Source organism: Ambystoma mexicanum, chromosome 13, assembly GCF_040938575.1.
Source record: "Ambystoma mexicanum isolate Mex_15411 chromosome 13, UKY_AmexF1_1, whole genome shotgun sequence".
Taxonomy (NCBI): Eukaryota; Metazoa; Chordata; class Amphibia; order Caudata; family Ambystomatidae; genus Ambystoma; species Ambystoma mexicanum.
Genome location: NC_090938.1, coordinates 36,727,784 through 36,746,469, shown reverse-complemented (window position 1 = coordinate 36,746,469; position 18,686 = coordinate 36,727,784). Strand labels below are relative to the sequence as shown.

Genomic DNA, 18,686 nt, shown 5'->3' with positions numbered 1-18,686 from the left:
TCTTCAGGGACTGTCCCTAGGAACCTAAAAGAATCATGGGTACTTCCCTTACTAAAAAAGCAACCCTGGACCCTACCAACCCTACCAATTACCGCCCCATCACTACTGTACTGTTTCTCCTCAAAATACTGGATAAAGTGGCTTACATCCAGATTCAGAAATGCCTCGAGTCTAACCACCTGCTAGGCTTCGGCCAATCAGGTTTCAGGCCACAACATGGCACATAAACAGCCCTATTAGACCTTAAGACCCAAATTGACACCCTTAAAAGACACTGATAAAACAGCCCTCTTACTTCTCCTTGACCTCTCGGCCGCCTTCGACCTGGTTGGCCACAAAGTATTGTCAACATTTGGCCAGAGCTGCCCACTTCTCTAGGATGCTATCACATGGATTACATTCTTCTTGAATAACAGGACAATGAGTCTTCTCCACCAGTGACGCTGCTGGCGTGGTGTGCCACAAGATCATGTGTTTCGCCCACACTGTACAACGTCTTCAGGAAACCTCTGTTCAATAAGTTGGACCATCTCCATGTCACCTACACTAACTATGCAGGTGACCCCCAGATCCTCATTCCACTCACGGGCGACTACAGTGTGGACTTGGCTCTGGTGAACGAAATGTATCTAATCATTCCGGCATGGATGGCCGCCCATGCCCTATGCCTGAATGATGATAAAACAGAACTCCTACTATTCCTCATTCAATATTGATGGAAATACTATCAAAGTGGCAAAGGAGGTCAAGACACTAGGTTTTCACCTTGACTCCACATTCTCTCTAAACCAACAAGTCCTAGAGCTTACACTTGTAAACTGATCAGAGCGTGTAAACCCTTTCTCTCTAAAAATAGCTGTTTGATCCTGGCAAGGGCCCTTGTTTTGTCGAAGCTGGATTACTGAAATGCACTCTATTTAGGAGCCAATAAGGGCATCATCAAAAAAATCCACAATTTCACAAAACAACGCGCTGAGATCAGCTTGTGGGATCGCTCGGAGAGAGCACATCTCGCATGTAAGAAGACACAACAAATGGCTCTCTACCAATGATAAAATTACCCTTAAAACGCTCTTCCTTACCCACAAATGTCTGGACGGTGCGGCCCCACGTTACCTATCTGAAAAAATTATCAAGAAAGTTCCCACTAGACCGACCAGAACTGCTAACTCCGCCAAACTGATTGTGCCGAGATTCAAACTAAAAAAGGCAGGAGGGAGTAGCTTTCCTGTCCTGGAGACACAACTGTGGAACGACCTCCCTCTGTCGCTGAGAGTGGATTGATCAACCCTTCCCACACTTCACACGCAACAGCATTAACTGGCTTGTCTCCAAAGACTCTTGACTTGTCCCCCTCATATGATCCCTACTGCCATCCATGATTGAATGGCACCCCCCTGAGGTGCATCACTCTTGTGCCCACTGGGCACTTGCACCCTGCCTCTATACTTACCTTTATTGCAGCCTTATCTTTTATGCCCATATTGTATTGCCCTATGACTCATTATCTTTGTAGTGTACTATGACTTGTATATGCACTATCTATTCTGGATATGTCAAATATTGTAACCTGTCACCTTTATTGCTGTCTGTAACATAAGCCTAACGTATACTTGCTATCTTGTGAATTTCTGCGCCCCGATACCTTCGGGTTCGGCACACATTACAAATCAATAAACAAACCCTCTAATTGGATGGCATTCTCTCCCAACCTTGGACTTTCCGCTCGTTAGCCGCACGTGAGCAAAACAAAACCCAGGTGTAGAGAGCAACACCAGACTACTACCCACTTGCTCAATTAGTCCATCATCTCTCATCGGTCAGGCCCGAAGCCAAGGCTTCTCCTTTGTAGTTGACCTTGCAGCCGGTTCTCTCTTCTGAGACTTTCAAGGGAGTGTAAATACACCATTATCTTCGTCTAGAGCTTAATGAATAGTCCTTGTTTTCTACTCCTGAATTATGTGTGAGGAGACAACGATTTTGTACATTTCAACCTTTTATTTAATGCTATTTAATTCAATTAAGCTGGCTGTCATTACTCTGCTTGGCCCTCTGGAGACTTGGCTGCTCTTCCTCACAGAAGATTTTTGCATCCTTGACGGTCCAATACTTGGCAGTTGCCTATGTTTTCTTCTTCGCGTAATCTTGGAGAAATCGGTGTTACTGTCACATTCACCAGGTGAGTAACCTCCTTTTCCAACCTCCTCCTCACCTGACCCTTCTGAGATGTTGTCCTTGGTTTCTGTGGTGGGTCTTCTCCTAGCTTTCTTGTCTTCGGCAGGCAACTGTCTTTGGGATGTCTTCTTCTTCTTATCGCGTAAATAAGGCCTGGCTCCCTCAGAGGCCACCTTGACAGGGAAGGAACACCTGCCCAAGGGGAACCCCGAGGAGCCAAACCTCCAATGGCAGGGAAAAAGCCAAAAAGGCACAAAAAACCCTGGTAGGATGTATTTCTTCCTTGAGATGGATTGCCAAAGACTGTAGAGATCTCGAAGTCCTTTCGGAGCTACTTCCGGTTGTAGATGCGGAATAACAGTATAAGGAAGCTTGGACTTCGATGGGAGAAATAAGAAGGGAATAATATATATAGAACAGTTCCCACTTACCGAGAGCTCTGGCAGCACCCAGAGAGTGAAGGTACCCAAGTTGAGATCGCGGACGCCAAATTAAACAGCTCCGCGACCGCAAACAAAACGGGAGTGCCGCGGCGCTGCGAAATGAAAAGGGAAAAACAGTACCGCGGTCAAGGAAGGAAAACAGAAACAATACCGCTGCAAACACCGGGTAAGTGCGAAACTAGCGGACAGGACAGGAAGAATATAACAGGGGAAGGCAGAAACTGGAACACAGGAGAGAAGGGAAAGAATACAAGATATGAAGGACCGAGTGAACGGCAGTCAAGGGTTTAGCGGGGAACTCTAAGAAGAACTGTGGAAGGACGATCCGTAGCTCGCAGCGTTGAAGAGTCTGAAGGAAACACAGATACAACGCGCCGGAAAGGGGGCGTGGTTGCGTCTTATAGCCCAGCGACGCCATGTTGGGTGAGGACTAGACCGAAGTATACTATTATTGGAGACGCCATGAGCTCCACAGCTTCCATGGACGAATCCTGACAGTATACCCCTTTCCCTTCGGGGGCCCTCCGGGTTTCCCCGGGTGGAGGCGGTGGAAACGTTGAATGAGCCTAGGAGCATGGAGATGACCTCTAGGTCTGACCATTGCTCTGCGGATGGTAGCCTGATGACAACGCTCTGTCGATGCCTAGCTGTTGGCATAAGGTGGTCCAGAATCTTGAGGTGTATTGGGATCCTCTGTCCGAGACTATAGTCCTAGGCAGGCCATGTAGTCTGACAATGTCCCTTAGGAATACTGCTGCCATCTCTGGAGCCGATGGTAGATGGGACAAGGCTGAAAAATGTGCCAGTTTGCTGAAGGAATCGATAGTTACCATGATGGTATTCATTCCCTTTGAGAAGGGTAGCTCCACGATAAAGTCTGTGGAGATATGTTCCCAAGCCCTTCCTGGTACTTTTGACTGTTGTAGCAAGCCCATCGGCCTCCCTGTAGGACTCTTGCTACTGGCACACACCGGGCACGAAGAGACATATTTGTCTACGTCCTTGCGGAGAGTGGGCCACCAAAATTGTCGACATATGAGATCCCGTGTCTTGCGTATGCCAGGATGACCCGACAACTGAGAGTCATGGCACCACTTGAGTATCTGGCTCTGCAGGGTCTTAGAAGGGATATAGAGAGCCTTCCCTAGGTAGTACAAACCGTTTGGGTCTTGAATGACTGACCGAGGCAGTGCTTCTTCCTCCTTATATTGCTCCATGAGTTCCTGCAAGAAAGGGATCACGGTGGACACTCTCAATGCCTTAGAAAGCAGTAATTCATGACCCTGGATCTTGGTGGGTTCTTCTCCTCGCTTCGGGATAGGGCATCGGCAACATGATTTTCAGTACCAGGTATGTAGGTAAGAATAAAATCGAACTGTAAGAAATAATATGCCCAGCGGGCATGGCGGGAATTGGTGCATTCCATTTGTTGGAGTACCTTTAAATTCCTGTGGTCAGTGCGAATAAGGAACTTATGGTTTGCCCCTTTCAGCAGATGGCGCCATTCTTGACATGCTAGCTTCATGGCCAACAGTTCCTTTTCGAGGACTGAGTAGTTCTGCTCACTGCTAGACAACGTCTTTGAATAATAGGCAACTGGATGTTCCAGTCCGTCCTCTGCCTCTTGTAACAGCACTGCTCCTACTGCTCCAGCTGAGGCATCGGTCTCAAGGACAAAGGGTCGGTTCTGATCTGGCTGGACTAGAATAGGGGCTGTAGAGAAATGTTCCTTTAAACACCTGAAGGCCTCCCTCTGATCTTGATCAAATGAAAACTTGACGCCCTTCTTAAGCAAATGAGTGATGGGTTGTACTAGCTGGGAAAAATTTGGAATGAATTGTCTATAAAAGTTCGCCAACCCTAGGAATCTCTGTATCTCCTTGACATTTTGGGGTTCTTTCCAGACTTGGATAGCATGTATCTTACTCGAGTCCATCTGTACTCCTGCTGCAGAGAGAATAAAGCCCAGATAAGATACTGACCTGGCTTCAAAAGTACACTTCTCGGGCTTGACTAATAGGTGGTTGGCCTGTAAACGGAATAATACCTCCTTGACCTGATCCCTGTGTTCTGGAAGGCTGCGTGAGTACACCAAAATATCATCCAAGTAAACCACTACTGACACAAACAATAAGTCTGAAAACATTCTGTCCATAAACCGCTGGAATATGGCGGGAGCGTTTACAAGCCCGAAAGGCATCACCCTATATTCGAAGAGACCTAGAGGTGTCCGAAAGGCAGTCTTCCACTCATCACCTTTACGGATCCTCAAGAGATGATAGGCTCCTCTGAGATCCAATTTGGTATAGAATTGGGCTCCTTGAACTGCTTCCAGCACGTCCCTTATCAAGGGCATGGGGTAGCGGTCTCTAACCGTTACCTGATTAAGCCCCCGGTAATCTATGCAGGGTCTGAGTTCTGCTGAGTCCTTTTTTGGTATAAAGAACAGTGAAGCTCCGAAAGATGACCTGGATTCTTGGATAAGGCCGTTCTGGAGGTGAGCGTCTAAGTAATCTCTTAAAGCCTTCTTTTCAGGCAAAGACAAAGGGTACATCCGACCAAACGGTACTTGAGAGGAAGGCTCGATGTTGATGGCGCAATCTTCCGACCTGTGGGGAGGAAGTACTCTTGGCAGTATATCCTTGAAGACTTCAGAGTATTCCTGGTACTGGAGTGGGATAGAAGATACTGTCTTCTTTATTGGATTGCTTAACTCTTCTACTCCAATCTGGAGGTTAGGGACCTCCATGCAATGTACCTGACAATAATCTGAATCAAAACATACCTTGTTAGTGTACCAGTCAATTGAAGGGTTGTGCCTTCGAAGCCAGGGAATTCCGATGACCAACGGAAAGTGTGCCGCCTTAATCATATCAAATACCATGTCTTCGGTATGCTGTTCCATCTTCATCCGTAAGGGAACGGACTCCTTGACTATGGGCCCTGAGGACAGAGGAGTACCGTCCACTCCTTCCACTGGAATAGGTTTGTTCTTGAGGCGCTCGGGCACCTTGTTCTTCCTGGCCCAGTCTATGTCAATGAAATTCCCTGCGGCCCCGCAGTCCAGCATGGCCAACACCTCGATGGGCTCAGGACTTGTTATCCAAAGTTGGACCTTGAATACCATGAGTCTATTGTCTTCGTCCCTTGTTATTGGTCTTGTAATGAAGCAAGGGCTGTAGCTGGTATCCCCGACACCTCCCTTGCATAGGTTCGGGGGCTGGAGTTTTCCTTTCGACGAGGTGGTACTTCTGGACAGTTGCGAAGTAGATGTTTAGAAGAGCCACAGTACATACACAGTCCTGCTTCGCGACGTCTTCTTCGTTCTTCTGGAGTTAAAGGCCCCCTGGTTGTTCCGATCTGCATGGGTTCATCCCTTTCGGTGTTTTCTCGGGAAGGTTGGAAAAGAGGTGGGGTAGTCAGTTGACGAGGTCTTCTCCTTTCCTTTCGTCGTTCGTTAAGACGGAATTCAATCTGTAAAGCTATAGTAGTGAGTTCCTGGAAAGACGATGGGCGAGCAATCCGAGCCAGCTCGTCCTTAATATCCTCATGAAGACCTCTTCGGAATATTGTCTGTTTGGCAGAGTCCGGCCAGTCTGCCTTTGTGGCAAGCCGGATAAAACGGGATAAGTAGGTTTGGACATCTGTAGTGCCCTGTATCACATCCAAAATGGCCTCAAAAGAAGTGTACAGGACCTCCGGGCGATCAAATCTCTCCTTGAACAGTTGTATGAAGCGGTCGTAATCCTGTAGCGCAAGGTCATTATTTGTGACCAACGGAGTGGCCCAAACCAGGGCATTACCAGTTAGGTTAGCTATGATGAATCCCACTCTGGTCCGGGCTGTCTGGTAGGCATAGGGACGGAATGCGAAATACACCTGGCAGGCATCCAAGAACTCCTTAAGACCTCCAGGATGCCCATCATACTTCCCAAACGACAAGGCCATAGGGGGTAGATCTCCCCGGTAATCTCTATGCAGGACTACCTGCTGTCTTAAAGCTACATTCTCTGCTTTCAATGCCTGTACTTCAACCGTAAGGTTCTGCATCGCCACCACCAACTCCTGATACTGCTCCAAGGACGCCATGGGGGACTTTTGGCGTTGTATTCTGTCACATTCACCAGGTGAGTAACCTCCTTTTCCAACCTCCTCCTCACCTGACCCTTCTGAGATGTTGTCCTTGGTTTCTGTGGTGGGTCTTCTCCTAGCTTTCTTGTCTTCGGCAGGCAACTGTCTTTGGGATGTCTTCTTCTTCTTATCGCGTAAATAAGGCCTGGCTCCCTCAGAGGCCACCTTGACAGGGAAGGAACACCTGCCCAAGGGGAACCCCGAGGAGCCAAACCTCCAATGGCAGGGAAAAAGCCAAAAAGGCACAGAAAACCCTGGTAGGATGTATTTCTTCCTTGAGATGGATTGCCAAAGACTGTAGAGATCTCGAAGTCCTTTCGGAGCTACTTCCGGTTGTAGATGCGGAATAACAGTATAAGGAAGCTTGGACTTCGATGGGAGAAATAAGAAGGGAATAATATATATAGAACAGTTCCCACTTACCGAGAGCTCTGGCAGCACCCAGAGAGTGAAGGTACCCAAGTTGAGATCGCGGACGCCAAATTAAACAGCTCCGCGACCGCAAACAAAACGGGAGTGCCGCGGCGCTGCGAAATGAAAAGGGAAAAACAGTACCGCGGTCAAGGAAGGAAAACCGAAACAATACCGCTGCAAACACCGGGTAAGTGCGAAACTAGCGGACAGGACAGGAAGAATATAACAGGGGAAGGCAGAAACTGGAACACAGGAGAGAAGGGAAAGAATACAAGATATGAAGGTCCGAGTGAACGGCAGTCAAGGGTTTAGCGGGGAACTCTAAGAAGAACTGTGGAAGGACGATCCGTAGCTCGCAGCGTTGAAGAGTCTGAAGGAAACACAGATACAACGCGCCGGAAAGGGGGCGTGGTTGCGTCTTATAGCCCAGCGACGCCATGTTGGGTGAGGACTAGACCGATGTATACTATTATTGGAGACGCCATGAGCTCCACAGCTTCCATGGACGAATCCTGACAGTTACGTACATGGCTTATCCTCTTGACTCCCTTGTGCCTTGAAATTATTCCTTGATGGGGCGTCCTTGATCCCAGGCCAATAGACTCTTCTTTATTCCTCACGCGAAACTGGTTTTGCAGCGTCCCCTGACTCTGCAGCCCTGTTTTGTCACCTAGGTAGCTTGATTGGTTTCAACACGAGTTCTTCTCATGGCTGCTTCAATCACGTTAAGTTTACTTCTATATGTCTCGGCTACCACGCGTACATTCACTTCATCTCTTCTCACTTATTCCTTTGGTGCATAGGATTTCTTCATATTCGATTAGATGTTTCTATTATAACTCCAGTTACATCTTTATTCTTTAAGTATTTGCATATCGCTTCAGTGCGTCTTAGTGTCTTTCCTTGATGACGTCACTCTGCTCTCGTCAGATTTCACTTATATCTCTTTGATGTCCAATGGTGTGTGCAGACATCCACCCTGCCAGTGCGAGGGCACATTCGATACTGTTATCCGAGTGCATATCGTCTCTCATACACTCGATGCAGTATTGGGATGATACCCGGAGGCCCACATAGGGCTCTTCTCCTGCTGTTCCAGTGTGGAGGGGAGTGGGCGGGAGCTATGCATGACGCGCCCATCTGACCCTCTACAGGTGCTTAATATGGGTTGTGCCTAGAATGTGTGGGCTGGGTTGACCTGTGTTTTCACCATGGGTAGAACATGTGGTTGGCAAGGGGGCTGGCCTAAGGTTCTATCAAGACCAGTTGCCATTTTGGATTCCTCCATAGAACTGGGTGTGTAGAAATTCTTCTCTACTCATGAGGTTGCCTGCTTTGAATTGAGTCTCTTTACTGCCAGCATGTGTTTCTGTGGTCAGAAAACGCTCCGTTAAGCTTTGTGTGTGTTTGTCCTAGCAAGGGTTCATCCTTGTGACTCTTGTGGTGCTTACTGTACCAGGAGTACAGTTTGTAAGCTTGGTTTGTCCACCCTGCTGCTAATAGGCGTGTATTTCTTATCTTGAAGGAGCCCTTACTGTGTCACTCTTTTTGGTTCTCCCACGAATCAAACATGTTCTGTGAACTTTCCCTTCTGATCTCTCCAGCAAGAAAGTTGAAAGAAACCATGCAATTCAGAATGCTGCAGATGTGTTCCCTTTTGTCATGAGCAACCAAAGTGCAAAGAATACGGAAAGGGGAATGTGTGCAAGATCACACAGTAAATAAGTATGTATCAAACAACATGAACATGCAACCCACACGAAGGGTGTGCAAGTAGCTCTTTGAAGCTCCTTGTGATTACAAGGAAAGTCAGAAAGGTCCTTCTCCAGAAATGCTTTGCAGGCCCTGTCCGAGCTAAGCCCACATATAGAACAAGCAATGACCGGGTCTGTGAGCGGACACCCCTGATGGTATTATATGAAGTAACTTAAAAACAATTCTTGCAAGGACAGGACACTCTACTCTGAATGTTGGCGAAAGCCCAGGATCTTTGCTGAACAAACAGCGACCAAGAAAGGCTAGAAGTGCAGAGTTTGCAGGTTTGAGTCCCAGCTCCGCCGTTTATCCTTCCGAGGTCACTAAATCAGTACCAACTTTGCTTTGGCTGATAACTGTATGTAAATGTATTCTATGTACAGTGCTTTGGCAAACGCGCTATGCAAATAATAAACCATTATCATTAATTAATACTGAAGACTCTTGACAAAGGACAAGTAGGAGCAGTGCTCATAGGATAGTGCGGAATTCTAGGTAGTCGCACAAAAGCTGTACACAACAGCACACACCACACCTAACAATCAATAGGCAACCAGATGAGATGTAAAAGGGAAAACCAGGAATGGACTACACGAGGAAGGGAATGCACAGGAGCAGGGAAAACAAAATTACAAGCCCAAAACAACGCCCCCCCTCATCCCCTCCCAGGGAAGGAAAAGAAAAGGCAACAAAAATAAGAATTGTCCCAAAGGGCAGTGTCTAAAGGAGCACGCTTACACTGCACAGCAAGGTTTTAAGAACGAGAGAGACGGACAGAAACGAAAGCACTGTCTGCAAAACCGAGGAAGCCAAAAAGGGAATCCAGGAAGCAGAAAATGCTAATCGGCGCACTAAATGCCAAATCCAGCGATCTGGGAACAGGAACTAGGAAATGGAAAACTAAGAATAAAGAAGCACGAACAAGGACACTGCAACCATGACTACCGCTGGGCTGAAGCACGGACAAGGACACTGCAACCATGACTACCGCTGGGCTGAAGCACGGACAAGAACACTGCAACAATGACTACCGCTGGGCTGAAGCACGGACAAGAACACTGCAACAATGACTACCGCTGGACTGAAGCAAACTGAGGCACGAACAAGAACACCAACAATGACTACCGCTGGACTGAAGACAACTGAGGCTCGAACAAGAACACTGCAACAATGACTACCGCTGGGCTGAAGCAAACTGAGGCACGAACAAGAACACTGCAACAATGACTACCGCTGGGCTGAAGACAACTGAGGCACGAACAAGAACACTGCAACAATGACTACAGCTGGGCTGAAGCACGGACAAGAACACTGCAACAATGACTACCTCTGGGCTGAAGACAACTGAGGCACGAACAAGAACACTGCAACAATGACTACCGCTGGGCTGAAGCACAGACAAGAACACTGCAACAATGACTTCCGCTGGACTGAAGCAAACTGAGGCACGAACAAGAACACTGCAACAATGACTACCGCTGGACTGAAGCAAACTGAGGCACAAACAAGAACACTGCAACAATGACTACTGCTGGGCTGAAGCAAACTGAGGCACGAACAAGAACGAACAAGGACACTGCAACAATGACTACCGCTGGACTGAAGCAAACTGAGGCACGAACAAGAACACTGCAACAATGACTACCGCTGGGCTGAAGCAAACTGAGGCACGAACAAGAACACTGCAACAATGACTACCGCTGGGCTGAAGCAAACTAAAGCACGAACAAGAACACTGCAACAATGACTACCGCTGGACTGAAGACAACTGAGGCACGAACAAGAACACTGCAACAATGACTACCGCTGGACTGAAGCAAACTGAGGCACGAACAAGAACACTGCAACAATGACTACCGCTGGACTGAAGCAAACTGAAGCACAAATAAGAACACTGCAACAATGACTACCGCTGGGCTGAAGCACGAACAAGAACACTGCAACAATGACTACCGGTGGGCTGAAGCAAACTGAGGCACGAACAAGAACACTGCAACAATGACTACCGCTGAGCTGAAGACAACTGAGGCACGAACAAGAACACTGCAACAATGACTACCGCTGGACTGAAGCAAACTGAGGCACGAACAAGAACACTGCAACAATGACTACCGCTGGACTGAAGCAAACTGAAGCACGAATAAGAACACTGCAACAATGACTACCGCTGGGCTGAAGCACGAACAAGAACACTGCAACAATGACTACTGGTGGGCTGAAGCAAACTGAGGCTTTTAAAGATGACTAACGATCACATGTCTAGGGTGTGCAGGAAGCTCGCACCTGCCAGCCTCAGGTGTTCCTCTCTTCACCAAACCTTATCCTGCTACGGTGGACATGAAGCATTGGGAAAGGCCTTCTGGGAAGCGTAGTCTTTTCCAGTAAAACATACAGGGGCCCTATAAAGGTATGTGGGGCCAACCAGTGACTGTCCCCTGCCCAAGTACAAGGGGATGTCATTAAACCTGTCTCTGCTTTTTAAAGTTGCTTTTGTTATCTGTGTAAGTGTTTCTCAAAGGGAAAAAAAACTCCACAAAGTACCTGCATTCACGAAACTAAGCTGCTGAAAGCTGTGTAATGCATGTCCCCGCGATTGCTTGTTTGGCACATGTAAAAACATGAGTTCTGTTGAACTGCAGATCAGATGTGATCTCAGAACAGCGAGCTGCAATGCCAGCGCCCAGGATTTCATAAAAGCGGGGGCTGCCAGTGCCACACAGGCCCTTATGGGTGGGGTCTACGGTAGCAGGAGAGTTTGTAGAAATCTCAAGTTGTCCCTGGACAGGTGCAAGTGTTTCAGCTATCCGGGGGCTACTAAGCTCTCATCACTGTGTGTAGTGGTTATGGCAAGCCTACATTTATCAAGGGACCATAAAGCCAGGCCTTGAGCCGTCCACCGCAGCGCACTCTACCTATGGGTGAATGGCCAAGGAGTGGTGCTAGGAGGGAAAGGTGGCCCTTAGCTGCCAACATGACGAGGGGTATTCTAATTTGGGATTTTAAGCCAAGGGGGCAGATAAACCACAGTTACTAAAAGAGTCTGCCATCCCCGTGCTGTCTGTCACTTGATGTCGTGTTCGGTATCTGTAGGCTTATTCGTTTCTTGTTTTAGGACTTGTGCCCTGGCGCCAAGACTGCCTGATTTGCGAAAGGCAAGTAATGTATTCTTTCACTGTTGGTGACGGGCCGCCTGGATCCTGCAAGGAAGACTCCCTCATGAGAAAGGTCGGGCAAGATTGCGCTCCAAGACCTCTATCCTGAGGAGACCTCTTCACGCTGTGTGTGGTGTGTCTAGCCAAGGCTCCGAGTCTTCCATCTCTCTGGGTCGTCTGCGGGCTAGGTCACCACTGGGGCTTCTTTTATGGGGCCACCAACTCTATGAATCGGCCCAATGTGCATCGTTGGCCCCTGGGGCCATCGCAGTGTCCTGGCCATTACCCAACACAAGTATCTGAGAATGTTTTACTTTGTATTTCTAGTGCTTAGATTTTACTTGCTGTAACTTGTATATGAGATTGCTTTTTAATCTGTTGACCTGCTCTGCCTGTTTAATTCTTAACCCCCCTGCCCTCCATTTGTTGGTGATTGTGGTAATGCATATTTAGCCTAGAACCCGAGTTCTTCAACCCTTCAGATGTTTTGGACTACAGCTCCCATTAGCCCTAGCCGAGAGATCATGGGAGATGTATTGCAAACCCCCCCACACTTCAGGCTCTAACCCTCTCTCTTCCACCCTAGGGCATTCTGCGGGCACCCTGCGTCTCCAACGGCTATGAACTCTTCGAGGTCTCGGAGGAGCGGGATGAGGAGGTGGCCGCCTTTTGCCACATGTTGGATGGGTAAGTAGTCGAGGGCCCAGCACGCACTGCCCTCTGCTCCTGCCTCTCGCGCCTGCCCACCGATGGGGCGGGGTGCAGGCTGTGCCGAGCAAGCAGGAGATGGCATTGGCTAGCTTTGCTGTTGGCCCATCGGAGGGCAGCGGGGTATTCTTCTTTTTCTACCCTCCCCCTCCTCCTTTTTCTCTTCTGAATTCATCTCTTTTTCGTTTCATCACTCCCTTGCTCATCTTCCCTTTTTCTCTCTGCCTCTTCCTTCTCTTGTATCACTCACCTGGTCTGGCCTTTATAACTACTTATCTGTCACGTGCCTGTTTTTATTTCATTCGAGTTGCCCTCCTTTCTTTCCACCATGTCCAGTGAGTCTCTTCCAATCTTCCTTTCCCAGTCAATTGTTCAGGCTTCTGCTTGAAGACGCGCCCTCCCTCCCCCCCCCCCCACACACACCCCATGCTGAGCTTTCCTCCTCCTGACCCAGGCTTTTCTCTTTCACTCGTTTAGCCATTGTGTTCCTTTCAGACCCTCCTTTTCCTCCATGTCATCTTCTATTAATGTTTCATTTATTTAACAATTACATAATTTCAAAGAGAAAATCTGTATAGAGAATACATCACACGTGCCCGGCATTTCCTGGGAGGGTGTCTATACAGTGTGCAATGGTTGTTGAGGCGAGTGTGTATAGGGACAGTGACCTGGGAGCGGACATAGATGAGCTGTGTATTGCGGGACTACTTCCAGGGTTTACAAAGATGCATTTGTGACTGGAATTCGGGAAGATGTAGGTTTCGGGGGGTACTGGCAGACGCCACTTCCCCGGCTAGTAGGTGGGGATTAAGCCTTGCTCCGAAGGTTTCCACTAATAGTTTGCTTTGATGGCTGGGGTCCGGGCGCCGGCCGGGTGACTGCCCGGGGCGCTATATCCCCCAGGGCGCCATTAGCCCCCCACCAGCTTTCAAGAGCTTTCCCCGAGCTGACATAGTGGGAGAAGGCGCGGCAGGCGACATTTTGTTGTTAAATGCATCAGCACCCTATTTGGATGATAACTTCCCGCTCTGACGCGGGAGCGAGGCGGTGTTCATTGGAATTGGGCGCTCACGCATTAGCATGAGCGCCCTATTCCAGTGATTAGCTCCCTGCCAGGCGCCGGAGCGAGGAGTTGGGGGTGGGGGAGCCCCCCCCTTGCCCCATTGACTGCGGGGGGCAGGAGGATAGGCTGCCACATTTTGTGCTTGAACGGCTAGGGGCGGTGCTGCCGCTAAGGCCTGCCCTGGCTGGAGGGAGGCATATTCCAGTGAAGGGGTAAGTAGACGGCGAGGGACCCCCTGGTTTTGGAGAGTGAAGTGGTTAACTGAGTTTAGAGGGTGAGTAAAGGAAGATGAAGTAGGGAAGATAATTTGGTGGGAGACACAGATATGAAGCCGAGAAATAGGAACTTGGAGAGAGTGATTTTGAACGGGGGAGCCATGCAGCGTGGTGAGGGCATCTAGAAGGACTGGAAGATCGGGGTAGGGTGCCACAGTGTTCTGTGTAGCAAAGGGGAGAACTTTGCTTAGGGGCGTGAAAGCGTAGAGGCCAGGACCAAAGAGTAGGCGAGCAAGTTCGCTGAGCACTGGGGTGAAGATTGGAGTTCTAGTGAGTGAGTGAGTGAGTGGTAGGTGAGGTGGGGCAGGCCTTCCTTACATTGTGAAGGTTAATCCTGGCAGCTGTCGTGATGGACTACTTGGTTCTCAAGTCCCCATGGTTGTGAGCCATGAGTGAGAGTGGGGAGGGCAGGGGTGCAGGAGTTGGGGGGAAAGCGGAGGTTGGCCTTGGAGGCGGGGAGCACGAGAACATCAGGCAGCACAGAGCAGTCCATTGACGGATAGTGATGAGGGGGCAGGTGATGCACTTCCGAAGGGGCGGGAGGTGGGTAAAGGAGAAAAGGATCTGGCTCCCATCTGCATGAAGCTACCTGTGGAAGCCAAAGGATTTTCTGAGCTTTCCCAGCGCAGGAGTGGGCCGAGGACTTCTCCTTCAGGGGAGGAGATATTAAAGTTCCATGAGATGGCGATGGAACGCTCCGAGATGGAAACCAAGTAGAGTACAGTGTCCTTGAAGACAAGGAAGGAAAAGCCTTGGAGATGGGGAGGGGTGATCCACCGTGCCAAGTCGAATGAGCATGGGCAAGAGGTGCGAGTGGGGAGCCGTGCTTGGACACTTGCAGATGTGATTGAGAGAAATATCAGTGGATGATCTGCTCTGGAATCCCTGAATCGGTTGATCAGTTGATGATGCATGTTCTGAAGTGGTGGGGCAGGAGAGACTGGCATGCAAAAGGAGGGGACCACAGCGGATTTCCTAATGATGGAGGATGACTGGCTAATGCCTGTGGACAGGGAGAGATTGGAGAGCAGCCAGTCCGACCTCTCCTCGATCTCTAAACCCGCTGTCCACCTCCTTTTGCCACCATTGTCACCTTGTGGCCTCATCTTTGTTCTGTTGCTTCCTCTTGCCTTTCATCTTTACGCCCATTTCTTTTTTGCCCATTTCCTTTACCATTTATTGACACCCTCTCTTTTCTTTGCCACACATCATACTTTTCTGCTCCATCTTCAACCCATGTCGCCTTCTACAAACCGCCTTCAGCCCCTTTTCTTTGTCCTCTATCTTCTCTTTTTCTCTTTGCCTGCTCCCTTCCTCTTGCCACCCAGGTCTTTCTCCTCTGCTCCATATTCTAACACCCCCTCTTCTCTCCTCCCCGCAGGCTGCGCGCTGATCACAGCAGCAGGGACTTCATCAGTACCGGCTTTGTCTGGAGTCCAGTGAACCTGAGCGCAGAACACCTGGGACTCGGTGTCAGCTTGAAGGTGACAGTCGTGTGCGACAGCCTCCCCGAGCCGCTGACCTTCACCTGTGATTGTAAGTCTCACAACCTACCACTGTAATGTCACAACAGGATGCATATCTTTGGTTGACCAGTACACATGTTTTGATCCTCCAAGTGTGTGCATGTTTGTGTATGCATACAATCTGTACACGAATGTCTACACTTTTGTGTAATTCAGTATGGATAGAATAATTCTCTCCAGGAAATCTACACATTTCCTAGCTGCCTGGTACCTGTGACGCACCAGTGGCATTGCAGCAGTCAGTCACATGCTAGCTGACAGGTGTTTTGACCCCTTTGCAGCCAGTCCCTTCAACACAGTCTGTTGGCATAATGTCTTGCATCACCTGCAGGCCTAGGGTCAAAGCTAACTCTTGTCTCTCTGTGTCTGGATGGTGTGAGCAGGATCCTGGCATAGTGCGTCATGGTTCCTTTGAGCCGGTCGGTGTCGGGAGGCTCATGGCATAGTATGTTATGGTTCCTTCAGGCCGGGTCAGTTGAGCAGAGCAAGCTCATGGCATGTGTGCAATAGTGCCTTTTAGGCCTGGTCCACCAGAGAAGCCCTCCTTGCATAGTGTGTCCAGCTCCTTTTGGCCTGGTCCATCAGAGCATCCTCTTGGCATAGTGTGCTAGGGTTCCTTTCGGTCAGCTTCGTTTGAGCAGCCTCCTTGCATAGTGTTCTATGGCTCCTTTTGGCCTGGTCCATCTGAGCAGCCTCCTTGCATAGTGTTCTGTGGTTCCTTTGGGTAAGCTTCGTTTGAGCAGCCTACTTGTATAGTGTGTTCTGGCTCCTTTTGGCCTGGTCCATCAGAGCATCCTCTTGGCATAGTGTGCTATGGTTCCTTGAGGTCCGCTTTGTTTGAGCAGCCTCCTTGCATAGTGTGCTATGGCTCCTTTTGGCCTGGTCCATCTGAGCAGGCTCATGGCATAGTGCATGTGTTTTTTGTATAATTTTGTTGATTGGTCTGGCACTTGGCCCAGAAGTGCCATGCAGCGACCACAATACAGAGGCAGTGCTTTTTCAAAGTCAAACTTTTTAATTTCATTGTGTAAGCGGGTAGAGGTGAAACCTGTATAGCCGGGTTATGGGGGGGAAACGCATAAGAGGGTCATCTGCTAACATATAGAGTACCTTTCGTCTCCAGGTACATAACACAGTTATAGAAATGTTTGACACTAAGACAATCAATGATTTACAAGCAATAAATTACCATCCACACACAATCAGATCTGAGGCAACATCAAGCATGATTGGTCAGAGAATTATCTGAAGACCACTCTATTACGTTGCAAGCGGTCGCTAAAGGGGGAGCCATAGTTGTTATGGACACAGATTTCTGCAATTCCTTTTGGCTGGGACTTTTCGATGATTCTTTAACTAACATTGAGCTAGATAATGATCCTAATGTCACCATCTCTGCCCTCATACAGGACACGTTGGACAAGCCTCTGGTTCTGGATGGGTATCTCCTAAAACCAAAGAATTTCTTACCCAAAGGTTTCCCATAGCTGCCATGACCCACAGAACGTGCCGCTTCTGGACTTCCTGGTCCTTATCGCGGCGGGGCTTGCATTCATTGTTTCTCCCAACATGGCCGTATCACGTGACACGCCTTGCACCAGCCTTCACGGCAGACGTAGTACATCCCATAAATATGCCACGCCCCCGCGGCCCCAAGCGTCTCAACGCTATCAACAGGTAGTGACTAGACGTGTACTTCACAGCTTGGCGAACCCTTCTGTTATCCAAGTTCCTGGACCCTTATTCCCACTCCTACCACCCTCACCTTTCCACCCTGTTCCTGGAATCCACGTATCCTTGTAACCGCTTCTTCCTTCCTGGACGTCCTGAACCCGCGAGTATCCTGGAATGCTGAACGCACGCTGGAGTCGGAAGAGACTTGTGCTGGCCTGTACAAAACCTGATCCGCCCGCAAGAAGAATCTTCCCGCGGATCCCTGCAAGAAGCGATCTCAGGTGAGACGGGGGGAGATTCACGACAGTTTGAGACGCGGAACGACCGATATTGAAACCGATATGGAAAAGGCCGTCCAGGATCTCATGCGTGGCATTCAAGCACTAACAACCGAGGTGCAGAACTTAAAAGCGGAAAATGCTGCATTAAAGCAACTTGTTTTGTCTCGTGATTCCGCTACAAAGGAGAGTGTTACTGGGTGGTGTCGTAGACAAGTATGATGGGTCTGCAAAATCCCTTCGTGGATTCCTGGACTCCTGTTTGGTGCATTTTACCTTTAAGCCCTATTATTATTCAACTTCTAGGGCAAAGGTGGGCTTTATAATCTCGCACCTCGCAGGAAATGCATTGACTTGGGCTACTCCCTTAGTCAATTCTGGAGATGCCCTCCTAGATGATTATGACGGATTCATACAGGCTCTCAAAACCATGTTCGACCGACCAGAACAGGTTTATAGTGCCCAGGAACTCCTACTTGACTTTCGGCAAGGATCCCAGGACATGCTAACGTATGTCACAAGATTCAAACAATTGGCCAAGGAAGCAGATTGGTCCTCAGAAGCAAGTTTCACTCTCTTCCGTAGGGGCCTAAACGAGGATATAAAAGATGAATTAGCCAGAGTGGCTCGTCCTAGCTCATTCCAGGCTCTTATGGATTTAGCCATGCAGATAGACTTTCGTATCCAGGAAAGAAAGGCAGAGAGAAAAAAAGACCAAGATGCCCTTCCAGAAAAGTTCTCTTGAGACTTCAGTAAAAACTGATCCTGTTTCAACCCCTGACACTGACCCGGAACCCATGCAAATAGGAGCCTTCTGTGGACCCATTTCCGCACAAGAAAGGATGAGAAGGATCCACACAGGCTTGTGCATGTATTGTGCATTGAATAAACACCTGGTTAGAGAATGCCTTCTAGCCCCTCCACGGCATTCGAGAAACGCCAGCTCCCGATCCAAGATGGAGCAAGGTGTCGGTAGAGAGATGTTTGCTCCACATCTATTCCATCCTTGAACTCTCCTGGACCAGGACAACCTAGTGGTTCTACAAGCCTTCTTATCGTTATCAAAGAAGGAGACCTACCCCATCCTGGCCT

At 48.9% G+C, this 18,686-nt stretch overlaps 1 protein-coding gene across 2 annotated transcripts in view; it reads left to right on the top strand.

Annotated features, from left to right (window-relative positions):
* PIK3C2B (phosphatidylinositol-4-phosphate 3-kinase catalytic subunit type 2 beta) overlaps positions 1-18,686 on the top strand; it is a 497,568-nt gene that overhangs the window by 145,701 nt on the left and 333,181 nt on the right. For both annotated transcript variants that reach the window (XM_069633113.1, XM_069633114.1), the window contains exons 3-4: positions 12,657-12,757; positions 15,498-15,652. In XM_069633113.1, the coding sequence (XP_069489214.1) occupies positions 12,657-12,757; positions 15,498-15,652 (256 nt within the window). The remainder of the gene's footprint in view (positions 1-12,656; positions 12,758-15,497; positions 15,653-18,686) is intronic.